The 19,890-nt window shown below is 39.2% G+C and overlaps 3 protein-coding genes across 3 annotated transcripts; 2 read left to right on the top strand and 1 right to left on the bottom strand.

Moving 5' to 3' along the window:
• Window positions 1–2,848: 2,848 nt before the first annotated feature.
• si:ch1073-416d2.3 (protein Z-dependent protease inhibitor) lies at window positions 2,849–4,971 on the top strand. The gene is made up of 5 exons (XM_038267403.1): window positions 2,849–2,984; window positions 3,090–3,723; window positions 3,816–4,089; window positions 4,282–4,429; window positions 4,512–4,971. Exons 2-5 carry the CDS (start codon window positions 3,120–3,122, stop codon window positions 4,701–4,703), a joined length of 1,218 nt encoding a protein of 405 aa, XP_038123331.1. The 5' UTR covers window positions 2,849–2,984; window positions 3,090–3,119; the 3' UTR covers window positions 4,704–4,971.
• Window positions 4,972–7,686: 2,715 nt separating this feature from the next.
• Window positions 7,687–18,004, top strand: ddx24 (DEAD (Asp-Glu-Ala-Asp) box helicase 24). Its single transcript, XM_038267385.1, has 8 exons — window positions 7,687–8,668; window positions 8,754–9,134; window positions 9,228–9,381; window positions 11,733–12,242; window positions 12,389–12,464; window positions 14,200–14,388; window positions 14,599–14,728; window positions 16,152–18,004. Exons 1-8 carry the CDS (start codon window positions 7,912–7,914, stop codon window positions 16,436–16,438), a joined length of 2,484 nt encoding a protein of 827 aa, XP_038123313.1. The 5' UTR covers window positions 7,687–7,911; the 3' UTR covers window positions 16,439–18,004.
• On the bottom strand, window positions 16,553–19,447 carry LOC119771432 (ubiquitin thioesterase OTUB2-like). The gene is made up of 5 exons (XM_038267386.1): window positions 19,128–19,447; window positions 18,932–19,050; window positions 18,480–18,564; window positions 16,900–17,091; window positions 16,553–16,816 (listed from the first exon to the last, which is right to left on the bottom strand). Exons 1-5 carry the CDS (start codon window positions 19,206–19,208, stop codon window positions 16,577–16,579), a joined length of 717 nt encoding a protein of 238 aa, XP_038123314.1. The 5' UTR covers window positions 19,209–19,447; the 3' UTR covers window positions 16,553–16,576.
• Between the last annotated feature and the right edge of the window lie 443 nt (window positions 19,448–19,890).

Genomic DNA, 19,890 nt, shown 5'->3' with positions numbered 1-19,890 from the left:
TGAATTAATGTGGCTATGTCATATAAAGTGGAAACCAGATGTTTACATACATACACTGTTTGGACATAAAACTGATTTTATCCTTATTGTTTGACATTAAATCAGACAGAACCTTGTATCTTTTAGTTCAGCTGGGATTTATGTTGCTCAGTGATATAAGGATGGTTCCTATTGATGTAAAGGCCCTTTAAACTGTTTGACTTGGCTCAAACAATTTAGGTTCCCTTTCTAGAATCTTCTCCCAATAGTTAGAGGTTTCACCCCGACAGAACTGGTGTAACTGAGGCTGGTGTACAGGCCACCTGCTCACACATCCCTGTATGTCTGTCCATACATTTTTGATGAGACTGAGATGAGGGAATTGTGATGGCTTTTTTTCTTTCAGATACTTTATAACCAGTTAAGTGGTATATTCAGGGTGATTTTCCACATGAAATACCCATTTGTGCCTCAGCTTTAAATTCTCTGCTGAAAATCCGGTTGTTTCGATTCTTCCCCAAACATTTCTTTCTCATGATTCCATCCATTTTTCAGAAGCGTACCCGTCCTTCTTACAGCAAAAACATCCCCAAAACATGATGCTGCCACCCCCGTGCTTCATTGTTGGGGTTATATTCTCAGGTTTACAAGCTTTTTTTTTTTCCTCCAAATGTCAAAAAAGGGTCATTATGACCAAAGAAAACATTTTTTATTTCATCTTACCACAGAACAATCTGCCCTTTTCTGTTGTTCTTGGAGTAATTACTTCTTCCATGCAGAACGGCTTTTCAGCCCATGTTTTCCAGGACTATTTTGGAACTCTTGGACATAGTGCCCTACTTTTACTAGATAAGTATGATGGTTAGCCATTCTGATGTTGCCTATATTTGTATATTGACCAGATCAACGCGTCAGCTGGAAACGAGACCAACCTGAGAAGACTTTCCATAATACCTTGGCCAATTTATGCCATATGTTTGTTCCATGAAGTCACACGAGGAGTGCTTGAGGTGTCCCGATACGCGTCCACAGGTTCCTGCTTTCTGTTAACTTCGCTGTTGTGAATGAACCTACCAGATTCTTAAGAACATTAAATCATCTGGCCATTCTAATCTTTTTGGACATTTTTAAAAAGTTATAGTTTTTTTGCGTAATTTATTAAATAGAATAAATGTTCGTATAACTAAGTGAGCTAAAACAGGAAAAGAAAGGTTAAATGTCAGACAAAGGCGATATTTACTGTTTGTAATCATCTGGTTTCAACTGCCTTACATGGACACAGATCCCTGCTTGACATGTATCAAGTGACTTTTTATAAATGATAGAAAAATGCTTATTGAGATTCATAGTTTGTTGAACTGAAAAAACAAAATAGACAAACAGAACATAACAAAAGTGTGATAGATTGGGGAAAAAAGTGCTGTAATTTATTGTCCAAAACTATAACCAGTTACAGCTTCACTTAAGGGTGGTTATCAGGTTCTGCTTTCCTGGACAGACCACATCACAGCAAATCGGTGTCTGAGGAGTTATGTTTTCTGGAACCAACAACAGATTTGGAGGGGATTTATCCTGAAAGGTGCTGGGAGTCATGCAAAGTAAAGTACATGCTGTGCTTCAAGACTTCCTGCTAGATTGAATGTTTTTACTCTTGCTTGTCATGATTGGCTGATTTTTTTTTTTTTTTTAATGCACTTGTGTGAAAGTATGAAATGTTTTTTTGTTTTTTTTAGTCATTGCATTTGTTTTCGTTCACTTCTTTCTTACTGTAACTTTTTTGCGTTTGTTTCATGTTGCGATACAGTCTTTCATTTAATATAATGGTCAGTGTTGCAGGATTAAAGTGATATTAACTCACTCTGTTTGCTGCGTTTTCATTTCGGGTCTTAAAGGCAGTTACAGATAATTATTCGTATTTCTACCAAAAGAAAGTGGCAAATATGTTCAACTGAGCTATTTTGTGACAAAGGAATTAATTATTTGACAAAAGTCTTCATTTTTTTAATGTGTTGAGAAACTCTCTGGAAAACATAAACTGGATAATTCTCATCTAAAATTGCATCTATGTCAAATCATCTTTGATACACCCAAAATACCTAAACCTGCCATAATGAGGAGTAATATCATGTTTAAATTAGAGCAAATGCATAGAGCAGGTATGCCCAAAGTCTCGAGGGCTTCTGTCCTGCAGCTGTTAGATGTTTCCCTGCTTCAGCACAGCTGATTCTTCTTCTTTGTGAGATTTATTGGTGGTTGACAAACAATTTGAATGTGCATTACCACCACCTACCAGTATGGATTTTGGAACAAAATGACAGTATTATAGCCAATATATTAAGATGCTCTACTTTATATCCTAAATATAATAATCAAATGTCCCTCCTGTCCCTTTTATCTATCATTACATTTCATATATCATTACAAATTACATTTTCTAAACTATCCACATACTCATTAAGTCTACTTTCCATTTACTATTAAACATCTTAAATTATCTTGTATAATAAACACTTGAACTAATAACCAGATGTTCTTGTTCTCTCCTGTTCTTTGTGCTTGAACTCTCCACTGCTTCTGCGTAGTACTTCTAAGTACTGCGTAGTAATCTAAATATTATTTTTATCTCTTCTCTGACAACCTTCCTTCGCACAACTCTTCCTTCATCTGTACTGTTTTATTATAATTCCTGTTTCTTTCCTCGATTCTCAAACCTCCTTTCCCCCATTTTACCTCCCCTATCTCTTTCCCATTTGAAACTGCGTTCCTCATCCTCCTCTACCTGACTTTCCATTTTGTTCCAACCAAAATTATTTTGATTTTGATGATTTCAGTTCAGCAAAAGCCTGTTAATCAGCTATCAATGGAAATCAACTGAGCAGAAGCAAGGAAACCTCCCCCCTAATATTGTTGTGTGTGGTTAATGTGCAACCAGCAGAGCATACTTGTACTTTGTTTCCCCAAACAACAGATGCAGTTTGCAGAACTCATCTGGCTCAAGCTGAAAGGTATGTGAGGCTTGGGAGAATATTTAAGTCCTAAATTCCTTTTGTTTGTGACAATCTAATTTTTATGCTTTAGAAAATGTTAAACATAAAATGTTTATATTTCAGGTTCTGAGTTCAAACCTCTCAGGATCAAACATGGGAACCCACACACTGGAAATGGCTTTTATTTTTGTTGTGACCTACTTGTGCTTCATGGCTCCTGTCCATCAAGCAGCGCTTCAAAACATCACCATCTCTGATCTCTCCTACAAGAACATAGATTTTGCCATGAACCTTTACAGAAAAATATCCAGTTATCACGACAAGAACGTCTTTTTCTCGCCTCTCAGTATCTCCACCAGTTTCGCAGCTCTGCTGATGGCGTCTGGTGGTGAAACGCACCAGGAGATCCTGAAGGGATTGAACCTGGAGCAGCTGCAAGTGGCCGACCAGCCAGAACTCATCCCGAGACTTTTTCAACTTCTTCAGGAGACCATTGCGCAGAACGGCTCTCTGAAAGTGGAGCAAAGCATGGCCCTTTTTATCCGTCAGCAGTTCGAGGTCGATAAAGAGTTTGAGGACAAAATGAGGACATTTTTCCATGCAGACGTTAAAACTGTAGACTTTGCAGACACGGTGGAAAGCGTCATTTACATAAATGACTACATCAGACAGAAGACTGAGGATAAAATTGCAGACATGATTTCTACTCTTGATGAATCGACTCAGCTCCTGCTGATCAACAGTATTTTCTTCAGAGGTAAGCTGAATTAAGCTCATTGACGTGTTTGCGTGATCAACTTTGCCCCCAGACTATTTGCATCCAGTCTAACCATGTTGTCCCCAATACAGGAGCCTGGCAGATCCCTTTTGATGCCGATTTGACCAGAGATAGAGCCTTTTACATTGACAATTACAATATAATGCAAGTGCCCATGATGTTAAAGGAGGATAAGTTCTACACTATGGAGGACATTCTTCTTGGAGTTAAAGTGCTCAAACTGCCATACCAGCAAGGGGTTTCCATGCTCATCGTGCTACCCAACAAAGGCATTGACTACACAGTGATTGATGATGAAATCACTGCTGAGAAGTTCCTGAGTTGGGTCAAACTGCTGCGCAAAACGTACGGTCCTACTTCCATTAAAAAATTGCATGTCTTTCCTGTCCATCATGTTAGAATTTTCCAATTTCGCATAATTTTACTTTTTCCATCCAAACTGGGGCTTTTTAAAGTTGACCAGCAGCAAAATTGTCAATTATCATTCAATTATAGATGTATAAGTTAAACAACCCTATTGTCATGTTCTGTTTGCAGAAGACTTGAAGTCAGCATGCCTAAAATCAAGATGGAGCAGGAGTATTCCCTACACAATATTCTGCCAGAAATGGGCATGACCAGCCTCTTTGACACCTCGGCAAATCTTACAAGGCTCAGCAAGGACAGTGGCCTCAAACTGTCAGAGGTTTGTGTGACGTTCTCCATGTTTAAGCCACATCTTTCTATGTTTCCACCTGAACTCTGTTATCCCTAATGTCAAACCGCAGGTGCTGCACAAAGCTGTGGTTGAGGTGGATGAGACGGGAACAACTGCAGCTGCTAGCACCACCATCGGTATCATTCCCTACTCTCTGCCCAAGATGTTCACCATCAACAGACCTTTCTTCTTCTTCATATACCACGAGGACACAAACTGCGTCTTGTTCATGGGGAGAGTCATTGACCCCTCTAAAAAATAGTTGTTTTTCATGCATCAGTTTAATCTCTAGTAGCCTGTGGATATTGCTTGCTCTTTGGTCAGCCTTTTGTGATGCTTTTTCTTTAACCCTTTTTTTTTTTGCTTTGTTGTGTCTATAGGGTGTATTCAAGTTTCGGCAATTGTGCGTCCAGACCGGACGTGGCACATAGGTTCACATAGAATTCCTATGCAAACCGCGGTGAACTCCCTGCAGTGCTCGCAGAAATCACCACAGACGCAGCGTCCGGTCTGAACACACCATAAAACCTACATGCAACATGAGAAATGCCTTCATGAAATGACAGCTATAAGTTATATTAAGCTTACTTGACTAACCGTTGTTAACTATTTAGATTCCCGCTTCCAAGCTAAACCATATTAAAAATATTTCCCATATTAAAGAAGGTAATTTTTTTTTGCTGTTTAACTTTTGTAGTCAGCGGGCCTTGAGTTGTAAAGCCTCTCAAAAGCTTTTTTCTTAGTCAAGGCAGAATTAGCTTATTTAGGTTTTAAATGATTTTTTTAAGGTTGTTTTTTTCTGGGCAGATATTTGGGTATCGCTTTTCCCCAAAAATTTGATAAAGGGAGGTAAAGATCAGGGTAAGAGCAAGGAGGTCCTCCAACCTCAGAGACTTGTAGCTCATCATTAAGGATGAATCGTGAAAATAAAAATATATGGCTGGAAATCATAAAAAGGGAGAGATTCCTGTAATAAACTTCAGAAAGGAATAAACAAATTTCAATTTGCTTTTTTTTTAAGACTGATAAACTGATACATTAACATTGTATCTTGTTAGAGATTACTGTCTACATTCTGATTGTAAATGAAATAGTTTAGTTTGAATAAAATACACACTGCTCAGTGGGGCAGTGGGTAGCACTGAGTTTGCATGTTCTCCCTGTGCATGAGTGGGTTCTCTCCTGGTACTCCGGCAAAACACAACTGCTATTTGGCTTCTACAAATTCTCCTTGTGAGTGTGTGTGAATGTCTATGTTGGCCTGCGATAGACTGGCGACCTTACCCCAACAGGGATAAGCATGACAGAAAAAGGATGAATGGATGAATAAAGTACTTGTAAAAAGAAATATGCCAGTTGTATGAATGATTTTGGCTGTAATTGAACAGTCGAACAGCTTCACTCCATATACTGGATGGCTGGGTTTGCTTGTATGGAGATACCGCTAACTTGCTTGTTTGCTTCCTTCTTTCCAGGTAATTGTTGGAATAATATTCAAGTTATGGTTAAATAAATAAAAAAAAATTACTCAAAACTGTATTGTATCAGCGTGTAAAGCAGTGCAGCAAACGATTAGAAAATGTTTTTTCACTGCGTTTTGTTTTTTACAATAAGGCAATTAAGAATCTAAATTGACACTATGAAGTCATAAGTACAAAATGTTCAGACACCCTGCACAGAAACCACATATAAGAAAACAGAGCAAAATGAAAGAGCATACATTTACAGAAAAAACCCACAATATTAAGCGAGAGTGAAAAAAATGGAAGATAAAATCTAAACAAGCTTTATAGTGGAGGAACATTTTTCTGGCTTCAGTAAAGATTTTGTCTGTATTTTGTTGGGAAAGTTACTCATCTGTTGCGCAGGAGTTAACCCTGACTGACTGTTCACGTCGTTAAATAAATACAGTTTTTCAAACCATGTGATAATACTGTCGTTCAGTTATGATAATGGAAAAGAAGCAAGATAAATCTTACACAGTAGATATTACTTTAGTACAGTTACATTTAGACAGTTATTGTCAATATATTCAAATGTATACATATGCATCAAAAATAACAAGGAAAATAGGAATAGCTTTTGTAATACCAGAATTCAACATAAAAACAGGATAATGGATTTCAGATGGATTATTAGTATACACAAGGGAAATGTTGGCCATATTATTAGCTTTACAATGGGTAGAAGACATAAAACCATTAAAAACAGTAATTTGTTCAGATTCAAGCTCTGCATTATTAAGTTTAAAATATAATCAATCAGGTAGAAGGATGGACATTCTATGAGAAATATTTCATACCTTATTCAGAATAAAAAATATGGGTTTGATAGTTGCATTTGTGTGGGTTCCAGCACATATTGGAGTAGAAGGAAAAGAGAGGGCAGATAAAATGGTAAAGAGGGCAATTTAAAATCCTATTAGTTTTACAGATAAAACTACTAAATCGGAGGGAAATAGTATTATTAAAAAAAACTAATTGGAAAAATGGCAAAAAAGGTGGGAAGAAGAAAAAAAAGAAGACGGTTTTATCAAATTCAGAAGTTAGTAGAAAAAAGAAGAAATGGAAGATGAAATAGGAAGGAGGGGAGAGTGATAACAAGGTTAACATTTGGGCATACAGGACTTAATTATAATAATCAAAATTCAAAAGCATACTACTGGCAAATGTGATTACTGTGGAAAATATGAAACCATAGAACATGTTATACTGGAATGTCATAAATATGAAAGCCAGAGAAGACATATGAGGCGAAAATTTGAAATATACTCATATATGTATATATATATATATATATATATATATATATATATACGCACATGTATACACACACCCATACATATACTATATATACATATACATACACGTATACATTTACTATATATACATATATACACACGCATACGCTATACTATATATATTACTATATATATAGTAAATGTATACGTGCATATATATATATATATATATATATATATATATATATATATATATATATATATATATATATATATATATACCGTATATATATATATATATATATATATATACCGTATATATATATATATATATATATATATATATATATTTTTTTTTTTATTTTTTTTTTTTTTTTTTTACCCTTAAAATTTATACGGTATATGTGTTTATATTAGTAGATAGTCCATCACGAACAACACTCCATACCAGTAAGTGGCGGTAATGCTACTAAATGTTTGTTGCCAACCGCCAATAAATCCAAGAAGAAGAAGAAGTAAAAAACTGTCATGGCGGCGCCCTCGTGTCATGTGCTGTCTGATTTGCCCGAAGTCGCTTTACTGTAGACAAACTGTTGTTATTGATAATCTTCAGGTAGACATTCATTTATTTATTACCGAGGTATAACTTTGGAAAAATCTGATATATTTTTAAAGCGCGTGGCAGCTTACTCCAGGATTCAGTTGGGAAATCTGTTGAGTTTGGAGCAAAATGAAGCAAAAGAAGGCAAAAACTGGAGAAAAACGTCTCTCCTCAGTAAAACGGAGCTTCGATATGAAAGGCAAATGGAAACCAGTGGAGCTGGACCCTCATTTATTCTCTCAGGAAGGCCTGCAGGACTTGGTTTGCTTTGAAGAGCTGACATCTTACAGTCTGGTAGACAGCAGCAAGGCTGCAAAACAGCTGAAAAAGGAAAAGAAACGGGCAAAGAAGAGAGGAGCCGAGCAAACTGGAGAGGAAGCAGCCGAACCTGCTAAGAAGAAAAAGAAGAAACATGAGAAGGTGGCTTCAGGTGATCCAGAGACCAACGAGGACCTGATGGAGGAAGGTGAAGCTGCTACTAAGCAGGATGGAGAGGGTGAGAAAGAATCAGCAGCCATCTCTGAACATGCTCAGTCTATTAACACAGATAAGAGAGAAAAGAAGAAGAAAAATAGGCAGAAAATGAAAAAATTAGACCAGGTTGCAATCACAGAGGAACAGACCGACTTCAAACCTCCTGAAAAAGAAAAACCAAGTCAGAATCAAAGAAAGCCCAAAATGCAGACAAAGAACTGGACAGAAGCAGCACTTTCTGGTTCTGAGGAGAAAAATTCGGATGTGAGCGCTTGGAAGGACCTGTACGTCCCCTCTGAAGTGCTGAAGGCTTTAAGCAGGCTGGGTTTCACTTCACCCACTCCCATTCAAGCCTTGGCTTTGCCTCCAGCCATCAGAGATCGCATGGACATCCTTGGGGCGGCTGAGACCGGTAAGACAACTTGAAGTTCCCACCAAGGCCTTCATCAGCAAACATTTCCTAATCCATGATCATTGAAACTTATTTATAATTGCAGGAAGTGGTAAGACTCTAGCTTTTGGTATTCCCATGATCCACACCATCCTGGAATGGAAGAGCAGCTCAAGGAAGACGACTGATCCAGGCGACAAGGAGGAGCCCAAATCGGGAGATCAGCAGGATGACGTGGTGGAGGCTCCAGAGGAGGAGGATGAGAGCGAAGTATTTCAGGCTGAGACGGGCTCTGATGAGGAGGAAGAGAAGGCTGAGGATGACGAGCAGCTGGGGTGTGTCCGAGTGATTGATGATGCAGAGTTTGATTTCAAGGAAAAGACCAATGATGGACAGAACCGGCCTCTCCTCGGACTGATTCTCACTCCAACCAGGGAGCTGGCTGTTCAGGTCAAACACCACATCGATGCTGTCGCTAAATTCACAGGTAATCGGTTTAAACACTAAAATTAGTTTAAATCTGTTTTAAGACAATTTAAATTTTCTCTGTAGTTTCAACCCTTGTCTTCCCCTCTTGCAGACATCCAAACAGCCATAGTGGTGGGTGGAATGTCGCAGCAGAAACAACGGAGGATGCTGAAGCGCAGGCCGGAGATTCTCATCGCTACTCCAGGACGTTTGTGGGATTTGATCAAGGAGCAGCATCCTCATCTGGTTAACCTCAGGCAGCTAAAGTGAGTCGTATTTCATAAACCTCTGGCTACGGGTCCATACAGTTTATATAAAGGAATTGCTATGTCAAGCAGAGTAGCAGTAACCTGTACACACTAGAGGAAATGATCACACCTGGAGGACAGCATACTACGCAGTTTAAATAAAATATAATGTAGAAAAAGATGCTGTGTAAGCATAAATCTGCCTTTAAGACTTGCCTCTGTAGAGTTTTGATGCTTTTTGGTCATTTAGGCCATAGTTTGTGCAACCTTTGCTCTCCAAGTTATTAGGGCTGCAGGATATTTGACAATCTAATATTGGTAAATATTTTAATGGCGATGTTGGTTGATTATTATTCCTAGTTTATTCTTCCCTCTTAAGACTGCTTGAATCACTCTGCGGCCTTTTTGGCATTTTCCGCTATTAAATTTGTGTCCAGGGCGAACATCTGCTGCAGTGAGTCTCTTTCCAACTGGTTAATAACCAAAATAATTTTTAAAATACAAGTTAATTAAATTTTTTGTTAAATAACCAATAATCAGAGCTCCAAACAGTCCGTTGCAAAGGTGGTATGTTAGACATTGGTATTGATAGTGATAAACCGTGCAGCTGTACTCTGGATAGTCACACTACACAGCCCCCATAAAGCACCACAGCACTTAAATTTTAACTGCTAAACTGGATTTGGGTGTTTGCAATTCATGCTCAATTATTCATCTGCTTTAGATGATTAAATGAAATCAATATTGCAGTGATATTATCCAAAATCTAAACCTCTGCTGAAGGTAGAAGACTGTGAGGTACTACTTGTGAGGTAATGCTAACAGCAACATTGTTTTTAATCAACAACTTAAACCTGGGTTATGCTGAGTATAGAAAACACAGCTCTTTTCCACATTTTCTGACCTCCAAGACGGACATTAGTTGTTTTTTTTAAAGTTTTTTACAGTCTCTCCTGGGTTCGATTCCCAGACCGAGGTCTTTCTGCATGGAGTTTGCATGTTCTCCCTGTGCATGCTTGGGTTTTCTCCGGGTACTCCGGATTCCTCCCACAGTCCAAAAACATGACTGTTAGGTTAATTGGCTTCGCTAAATTCTCCTTAGGTCTCAAATCTCTATCATACAACAGATAAACATGAAAATGTTCACGGCAAGTTTTTAATTAGACAAATTAAACCCAAATGCTCCTCATTTTATGTAATAACAAACCAAGATGGTGTGTTCTGAAGTTAAATTAATGCAGGTCATACTGTGTTGCCTTAAAGCTACAGTGTGTAATAATTACAGGGATATACAGTCAGAAATGTAATATATAATACATAACTATGTTATTTATCATCATCTACGAGCTCAGCCTCTTAACCTTAATATTTGCGTTACCTTAGAATTCGTTATTTATAATTACATAGGAGCGGGTCTCGCAGCCATGGAGGCAGACATCTTTGGGCTACGGCAGCGCAGAGCCAACAAACTAGCGATTGCGAGATCGCCAAAATGTCACAACGATGTAGAAAAAATAACGGGTATATTTATTATCTTAAGTCTACATGAAATCTATACCCTACACAGACTAATGAAATACTATCTGTAAAATTATCTATGTAAACAGACCTCATCACTTGAGAAGGTAGGTGATGCGGACATCGTGGAAGACATTTTGTCCCGTAACGCTCGTCGTACTGTTGGGGGGGAGAAGCGGTGGGGGGAGATGTTCATGTTGCTGCAGTCTGCAGTCTGACCGCTAGATGTCGCTAAAAGTTACACACTGTAGCTTTAAGTTTCTATCCATTTTCTATTCCAGATGTAATTTCAATAGTAGCTTGATCTCACATAGAGCTCCCCAACTGTTCTTTCTTTTGAATAAACATGCCAGCTGCAGGTGTAGTGGCCAATAGTTCTGTTATCAGGAAATAAAAATGTAATTCATAATTGCTGACTTGCATAATATATATAAGGATGTAGCTCAATAAAATGGAAAAGTTTCTAAGTTACAAATAATGTGATCATTTAGTGAAAAACAAGGTTTGCATAACAGCTGACTTACTGTGCAGGACTCCTACATCAAGTCTGAAGCACTCATAAAATGTGTTCGAACCTGGGAGAAGATCAGAAATTTTATTAGAAATAAAATGTTGGCATTTTCTCTTAAATTCCTCAGGAACAATTTAAGAACAAATTTGTGTGTACAAAAGGTTTCTGCATGAGGCCCATTGGTCTTATAGGAAAGCACAGCAGTGGCTCAGTGATGATGTGGGGCTGCTTTGATTACTCTGCCCCTGGAAAGCTGCAGGGGCTGTAGAGAAACATAGATAGTCTAAGGAAGCTGAAGCCTGGGGGATGATCAAATTGTTGCTCTGCTGTTGTGCTGCAGGTGTCTGGTGATTGACGAAGCCGACCGCATGGTAGAGAGAGGTCACTTTGCTGAGCTGGAGAGCCTCCTGGAGATGCTGAGCACCACACACTTCAATCCCACCAGACAGACATTCGTCTTCTCCGCCACTCTGACCATGGTCCACGGTTTGCCCAGCCGCGTCCTGCAGAAGAAGAAGAAGCTGGACAACAGGAGCAAACTGGAAATCCTCATGGAGAAGGTGGGGATTAAGTCCAAACCGAAAGTCATTGACCTCACCAGGAAGGAGGCCACCGTGGAGACCCTCACCGAAACGCAGATCCATTGTCAGAAGGAGGAGAAGGACTTCTATCTGTACTACTTCCTGCTTCAGTATCCTGGTCGCACCATGGTGTTTGCCAACAGCATCGACTGCATCAAACGGCTCACTGCTCTGCTGGCCATCTTGGACTGCTGTGCTCTCCCTCTGCATGCCAACATGCACCAGAAGCAACGGCTCAAAAACTTGGAACGCTTTGCTGAAAGAGAGAAGTAAGTCCTGCAGCCCCTGGGTGTTACTGACGGGACATGAACAACCGTGATTTGTCAAATATTGTTAATCGGAATTCATCTGAAATACTGAATCCTACCTATGGACAGGTTTCTCTGACATTAAACGTCCTAACCTGTCCCCACAGCTGCGTTCTTCTCACCACTGATGTGGCGGCGAGAGGCCTCGACATCCCCGACGTTCAGCATGTTATCCACTATCAGGTGAGGGCCTCTCGTCTTCAACCTCAACATGTTCTCACATTTACTAACTGCTGTCAAGGAAATATGAGCAGGTCTGTAAAGTATTGAAATGAGAGATAACATCCTTTTTTTCTACCTACCTTCTGATTTCTTTTTTTAGTAATTTAAATGATTTCCTTCATTCCTCCCTTGTGTCCATCATTCTTTTCTTACTGGAATCCTTTCTTCCTTCTTTGTCACCTTGCCTCTTTCTGTCCTACCTTTCTTCTGCTGTACCCCTTTTCTTCCTTGGTTCCATCCTTTCCTTTATTCCTATTTCCTTTTCTACTACTTCCTGTCCTTCATTTACTCATTGTTTTCTCGATTCCTTCTTTGATTTCTTCCTTCAGTCCATCCATTTTCCTTTCTTCCTTCAGTCCATCTGTCCTTTCCTTCCTTTGAAGGCGAAACTTTAGATAAACAATATAATCATGAAACAAGTTTCTAATAACGTGAAGAAGTCAGCAGAGAGCCATGCATAATATTGTAAACATTAGTACAAGTTTTGTCATTTGTAATTCGGATACTAAAAACACCAAAAGCATTAAAAAATCCTGCGATTCTTAAGGTATTTTATTAAGGTTATTCTTGCTGTAGACTCTGCTGCAAGTAAGTCAGGTTTAGGTAAACCTATTTTTGAGTTTAAGAAACCTCTAATACTCAAAATAGACAAAAATCTACTCTAAAAGTAGCTATTTTCAGCAAACTGCTTATCTTTTTTATTGCCATAGGGATTTATTCAGCATAGTTGATGTTTTTGCAAATAATTTTTATTGAAAAAAAACTATTAATATCCAGACCTTAGCAACACAATGAGACCAAATCAGCCTCATTTTGGATGTGTGAACTTCAATTAAAATTTTTATTTAGTTATTACTTAAGAGATTATTTATGGTTTATTTGAAACTTTATTACATGCTTTGTTTTTATCTCAGAATGAATGTATTATTCTTTCTGTTTAAAATCAGCCGCATCAGTTTGGTTTGCAGACTTGCAGATTTTGCAGGATTATTCCTTCAATCAGTTCCTCTTAAATTTTCTGGAAAAAAAACTCATTTTGCAGACAGGAGTCGTATTAACATGCTTTTTAAATGCCTGTCATACAAATTACTCCAAAAGTATGAACATAGTCATTTCATTTAGTCCTTGCCGTACACAATTGTTCTTTTAATTTTATTTTTTTATATTTTATTTTTTTAGGAAAACAAAAACAGAGTACATTACTTCCCACATATGAAAAATAGTTGATAGAATACATAAAAAATGTCTTCACACAATGGAAAACAATAAAAAATAATAATTCAAAGAAATTTCCACACAATGAAATAAAAAAACAAAATTGTTAGTCATAGTAGTGTATTAAAAGTATTTTGAATGAAAGCCAACAACAGTTTCAAAGACTGCAGAGAAAACCTGTATTTTACCTCCAAAATGTTCCGATTTCTGTGATAAACACTAATACAGTTATGTGAAAATGAAAGGCTGAGGGATCCTTGAGGCCTAATTAAAATATTATGAAAAACAAAGCTATTACTCTGGAATTACTTGTTTGTTGAAGATCTGATGTAAAATTAAACAGTTGTTGGACTTCATTGGCAGGATTGCTCCCGTATCATTTAGTGCAATCTGCTTTGCGAAATCTGTGCAGAAATTTAGTAAAATACATTTAAACTAAAGTAGAGATTGCACCATCAGACAACTGTTATTTTTGCTTCAGGTTCCTCGAACATCAGAGACCTATGTTCATCGTAGCGGCCGCACGGCGAGAGCCGCCAAGGAGGGTCTCAGTCTAGTGCTCGTAGGCCCAGATGATGTGATGAACTTCAAAAAGATTTCCAAGACTCTTGGAAAGGAAGAGGAGCTAACCTTGTTCCCTGTGGAGAACAAATGCATGGAGGCCATCAAGGTATGATCCATCATCATCATCATGAGTGACAGTAAAGCCTTTTAGATGATTGTCAAATGAGGGGCTTGGGAGGATGTGGAAAGATAAAGTGCTTTTAAATAAACTGGTCCTCAGTGCTGTACTTCTAACCAGAACTAAAAGCTACTGGGATTCTATGTCAGGATCTTTGACTGAGGTTCCATCTTGTTCTAATCTCCGGGGACTTTACAGGAGCGAGTGAACATTGCCAGGAAGATAGAAAAGATTGAGTTCTACAACAGCAGAGAGAAGCAGCATGACTCCTGGTTCAAGAAGGCAGCAGAGGCCATGGAGTTGGACCTGGATGATGATCTCCTTATGGGTGAGATTTACTCAGTAACATCTATTGTCTCAATAAAAAAAAAAAAAAAGATTGAATAGGTTTGGCTGCAGTCAGGAGAGTCTGTCTTGTTGCGCTCACTCCATGGCGCTTGTCTGGTGAACTTAAGCCTTTTAACCTCTATGCCGTTAACTTTTAAAAATTAAACTTTACATTTAATAACATCAGTTATTAAATGTTTTTCCCCCGGAAACTTTGCTCAAATGTTCAAAATTCCACAGGCTGCAGATGCTGGAGTTGGAAAAATCAAACTTTTGCTGCTCGACGCGCCACATCAACCAATCAGAGAAGCTGATTTTAGGCTTGCAGGGAGACAGACACAGCGCTGCTCATGTAGAGAACTATGGTCTCTATACTGAGACAGTTTATTAACGCCTAAATTAACTTAAAATGTCGATTGTCGACTAAATCTCTTCACTTTTATTATTCTCATGCTTGCAGTTTGTACCATATAACTGAAAAACGCTAAAATTCTCTTCCAGCCGCCACGAACAGTAGGGAAAAAAGCCCCAAAAGGAAACTGGGCCTGAGGCGGCTGTTGCTGGGGATTCTCAGTGACGGCGCCCCGCTGGTATGAAGGGATCTGAGCGGTTCCAACAGCAAATAACATTTTAAGGCATGATCATAATCTTGATGAACTGACTGTACAGACGATGTTTTAAACTGGATTTTCTCACTTTATAAAATATAAACCCTAGTTTTTACTGACTTATTACAGCAAATATAAGCCGCAAAGCCGCTCTCTGCCATTGGACACACTTCACTGGACGCGCTTTAGGAGCATCAAAGGTGCTCGTGAGGCGCATCTGACCCTAATGTGTACAGGCAGCAAAAATAAGGCAGCAGAAGCTTTTTTGCTGCTCAAAGCGCAATGTGAGCTTAGCATTACATTTTCTGATTGTTTGAACTAACCTATGACACATAATATTGTACCTTAAAATGATACCATGTGTTCCGTATGAAATGTCCACCTCTAGTCAAGCACACATACTCCCCACTATCTAACTGCATTCCACCTCAAAATGCAGGAAAAAGCATTTCAAAGAGTCTTAATTTCAAAATGTCCTGGGGGAACATGCCCTGTTCTGCCCTTTCAATTATTGACACTACAGGACTCATACCTCAACCTAGTTTTTGAGTGAGTCATCAAACAGTATCTTAAAACATCGCTCTTGCGATGTAGCTAATTATTCATGATAAAACTGCAGAGAAACAATTTGAAACAAAAAAAGGGACAAGTTATGAGGATGTGAAACGTGAGTTTTTGAAAGAAAAGAGTATGCTGGTGTGGCTTAAATTCACCAGACAATAGCCATCAGATAAGCACTGTGACATGGGAGGTCTCCGGGCTGCAGCCATACACTCTTGGAGAGAAAAAAAACTGATGAGCCGTGTCTGTCCACAGGTGGAGCTAAAGAGCAAGAGGTAGACCGGGAGCAGCAGAGGATGGTAAAGGGGTTGAAGAAGCATTTAAAGCATCTAATTACACAGCCAATATTTAAGAATTTGGTCAGAACAAAGTACCCAACTAAAATGGGAAAACTCGCCCTGGCAAACATGGTCGCCATGGGGACGGAAAGCGCTCTGACCAGGATTTCAGGACAGAAGAATGGACAAAAGCTGAAGATAGGCCTTCCTCAGCAGCAGAAAGGAAAAAGGCAGAGGAAAAGACGGGGGAAGAAGCAGGTGTGAGGTGGTTTAACCAAACAGTTGTGAATCTCACACAATATAGATTAAGAATAGCTGCTTATTGTGTGGCTATTTTGATGGACTGATATTTTATAAAAGTCGCTTTTCATAAGGGTCTAAAAGCCTCGTATGTGTTTTTATTTAGTTTAAAGGTGCTGTTATTTCCTGAGCTTGTCCGGATTGAGTTTGTCTGTAGAGAATGTTGTAATGCGACATCTGGTAGAGAAGATGCACGGAGGGATCCGCTCCCTCTGGGATGATGTGGTGGACCAGCTGCCGTTCATCCCCCTCCATAGACACAATGTGGATCCCGATGTCCAGAGCCTGGGACACTGCCAAGATGTCCACGTGGTCGCACTCCATAGCCATCACCTCCACTTCCTGAATGAGGCAGAGGGAAGACTTCATCAGCGCCTTGGATCCATTTGAAACTTAAATTTTCCCAGCAGAGTTTTATTAACTACCTGACGACAGTACACCTTTAGATCCGGTGCCTCCACAAAGTTGCAGAAGAATTCTGCGTGGGTTTGAAGGTGCGCAGATGTGAGGAGCCTGAGGAACTGCACCACGCTGTCTGAGATGAGCTGCTCGTTAAAGAGCCTGAGGAGGACGTCTTCATGCTCTGCAGCCATGCACTGATCCACCACATGGAAAACCTGCAGATCAAACCAGCCATCAGCCAAAACACGTAAACAGAGCTGAGGAGGCAGGAAATATTTATTTTCTTTAGAAAATGCATTCAAGGCTGTGCGTGTTTGGATAATTATTGATCCAAGTGCCAAAAAAGTTTACAAGCAGTCACCTAAAGCTCAAACCAGTTAGACTCAGTCAACTGGTTTGGGCTTTCTGTGGCTGCTTACGTTTGCAGACTTATTAAACAAGTAGAAACGCAAGTGAAACAAAGATAATTAAAATGTTTAGCTGCTGTTTGGAAATCCTTGAAATTAGCAACAGTATTCAATAAATAAAGGTGTATAACTCGACCTCAAAGGTGGGCTTTCATAAATTGACCCTTTAACTTATCTTTAAATTTGCAGTAAAAAGACTTGTAATCTTGTTTCTGATTGTTTTATTACTATTTTCACCCTTAACCCCACACTGCTCCCCGGGCGCCACACAATGGCAGCCAACTGCTTCCCAAGGGGATGGGTAATATGCAGAGGTAAATTTCTCCAATGTGAGATCAATAAAGTTCTATTATCATTATTAAAATTCCTTGATGTTGCTTTCAGGTAGTCCTATTTAACTTCAAACAAGTAAAAAAAAATGCAAGCTTATTTTAGCATGAATCTCTGGCCTCAAATTTATTTAACGTCTTAGGAAGGTCGGACGTCATGGATGAATCTCTGTAATAATTTTTTTTTATTTAGAGGAGGAAAGCGGGGACAAAGGTGTTGTGCAAGAGGACGCAATGGTGGCAGGGGCTTGGTTAGGTGTAGAAGGCTACAGCCGTACATGATTGAGCCCTTGCCTCACAACGCTGCCAGTTCTGTTAGCTCTACGCCTGCTGAAGACACAGACATCCATCCCAGTGAACACTTGGACGGAACTCAATGGGAAAGTAAATTATTCTTATTTCAACCGTTGCGTATATTAGCTGCGACATGAATTAAGATGCCTAAAAAAATGTGATTGACACATGATTGTTGATATATATGATTGGCCGAATTTAGGTGTACAGGCTGAGGTATAACTAACTGGCCTGCATAAAATAACGAAAAACTCAAAACACTGATTTTAAGACAGAATTTTATTTTTTTTTATAGAAATTTTCTACGTTTTAGGACAATATGGTCTGATAAAGAGTTCATTTATATACATGTTTAAGCCAGAATGATGTGACATTTAAATATGATTTCCCTACAACTTTAAAAGACGACAAATGGGATTTAAATAAACTGTTATAACAAGCAATAACTGTTCATGATGGGTCTTAAAGTTTTTATCTTGCAATGCGTTTACTGTACACCTTTTTTTTTTTTTTTTAAACGGGCAGAATAGTTAGAAAATGTCTGCTAACAAAAGAAACTTGAGAGAAACTTACTCTATTCATGTGTTGGCTGAATGAAGTCTCATCGAATCCTGCAGAAACCAAAACTCCTCTACTTTGTATGATCTGGTCCTTAAATCTGAAACAAAGACCACACACACACACAACACTTTTGTTATTTTTTTATGCACAGGGTCCCACTAACCTCTGCAGAGCATATTTTGTGCAACCTGCAGAGATTGGTAAGGACCTGGGGTTGTAGACTGCAGATCCGTCTCTGGGGTTTTGAATCTCTGCAGAAAACATTGTCTGAACCCTGATTGCAGAGCCCGGGAATTGTGCAGAGAACAGCCCACTGCTGAACTTTGCTGGCTCTGGAGCTCTGCAGAGAACACTGATGAACTCTGCATAGCCCTGATGGCAATGGAGCAGATTCTAATCTGCAGGGACCTTCAGTTCTGCAGAGTTTATTCTCGGGTCTCTAAAGAGTGCAATGCATTACTGACCTCTGCAGGGCTCTGGGACTGTGCAGGACAGATTCCAGATGTGCGAAGCAGACTGCTCTATAGAAGCAGTTTCCATCACCGCGAACCCTCCTCACAGCTGAAAATTGGCGACCTAAGTCCTTAGACAACAGGGGAATTATAGTTGTAACACAACGGCCCGTCTAAATATGATGCATCTACACATTAGGCCGCATACTTTATACTTGGGACTCGGCGTTTCCTCGGCCAGCAGCGATGAGATGTCCTCTCTGCAGGAAACCAGGCTGCAGACCTCCATCTGCTGACAGTCCAGCAGCTTAGGGTCCTGGCGCAGATTCACACGGTCTCACGCAACACAACATGCGTCAAAATACGGGCAAGATCTCGTTTCGTAAAACATGTAACTTCCACTTTCAGAAAACCGGATGTTTGCGGAAGAACATGTGCAATCCATTTAAAGGGCCAGTACGCCGCTTGCCGCTGACGTCATAATCGCTCCTTAGTGACTGGATTACACATGTAGGCTATTACAAGAACAGTGAATATACGTTTGAATTTTGAGTCTCTCGCAATAAGTAGTGCAGATACAAGCAAATGGCGTAAACATCGGTAAGCAGAGACTGCAGTTGCTTAGGGGCCCCTGACCTCTTCGGGGCCCTGTCACTGACACCAAGCTGTGTCAAGTAACGAAGTACAGATATTTCATTACTGTACTTAGGTACACTTTTTAGGTATCTTTATTTTACTCCATTACTTATTTTTCTTCCTACTTCTGACTTCTACTCGTTACATTTTCACACAAGTATCTGTACATTCTATACCTTACATTTTTAAAACAAATGTTACTCGTTACTCTTGGCTTCGGTTTAATTCAGAGGTCACGGATTAGAGGACAGCGGTCCTATGGAGGACCAACTCTGCCATATTTAAAAATAAATACAGAAATAAATAAATGCTCTATAAATAAATAAGCATACAAT

This window comes from Cyprinodon tularosa, unplaced genomic scaffold (genome assembly GCF_016077235.1).
Source record: "Cyprinodon tularosa strain WSP-4 unplaced genomic scaffold, ASM1607723v1 ctg671, whole genome shotgun sequence".
Taxonomy (NCBI): domain Eukaryota; kingdom Metazoa; phylum Chordata; class Actinopteri; order Cyprinodontiformes; family Cyprinodontidae; genus Cyprinodon; species Cyprinodon tularosa.
Note: the sequence above shows the minus strand (reverse complement) of the source record. Positions and strands in the feature narration are given on the sequence as shown.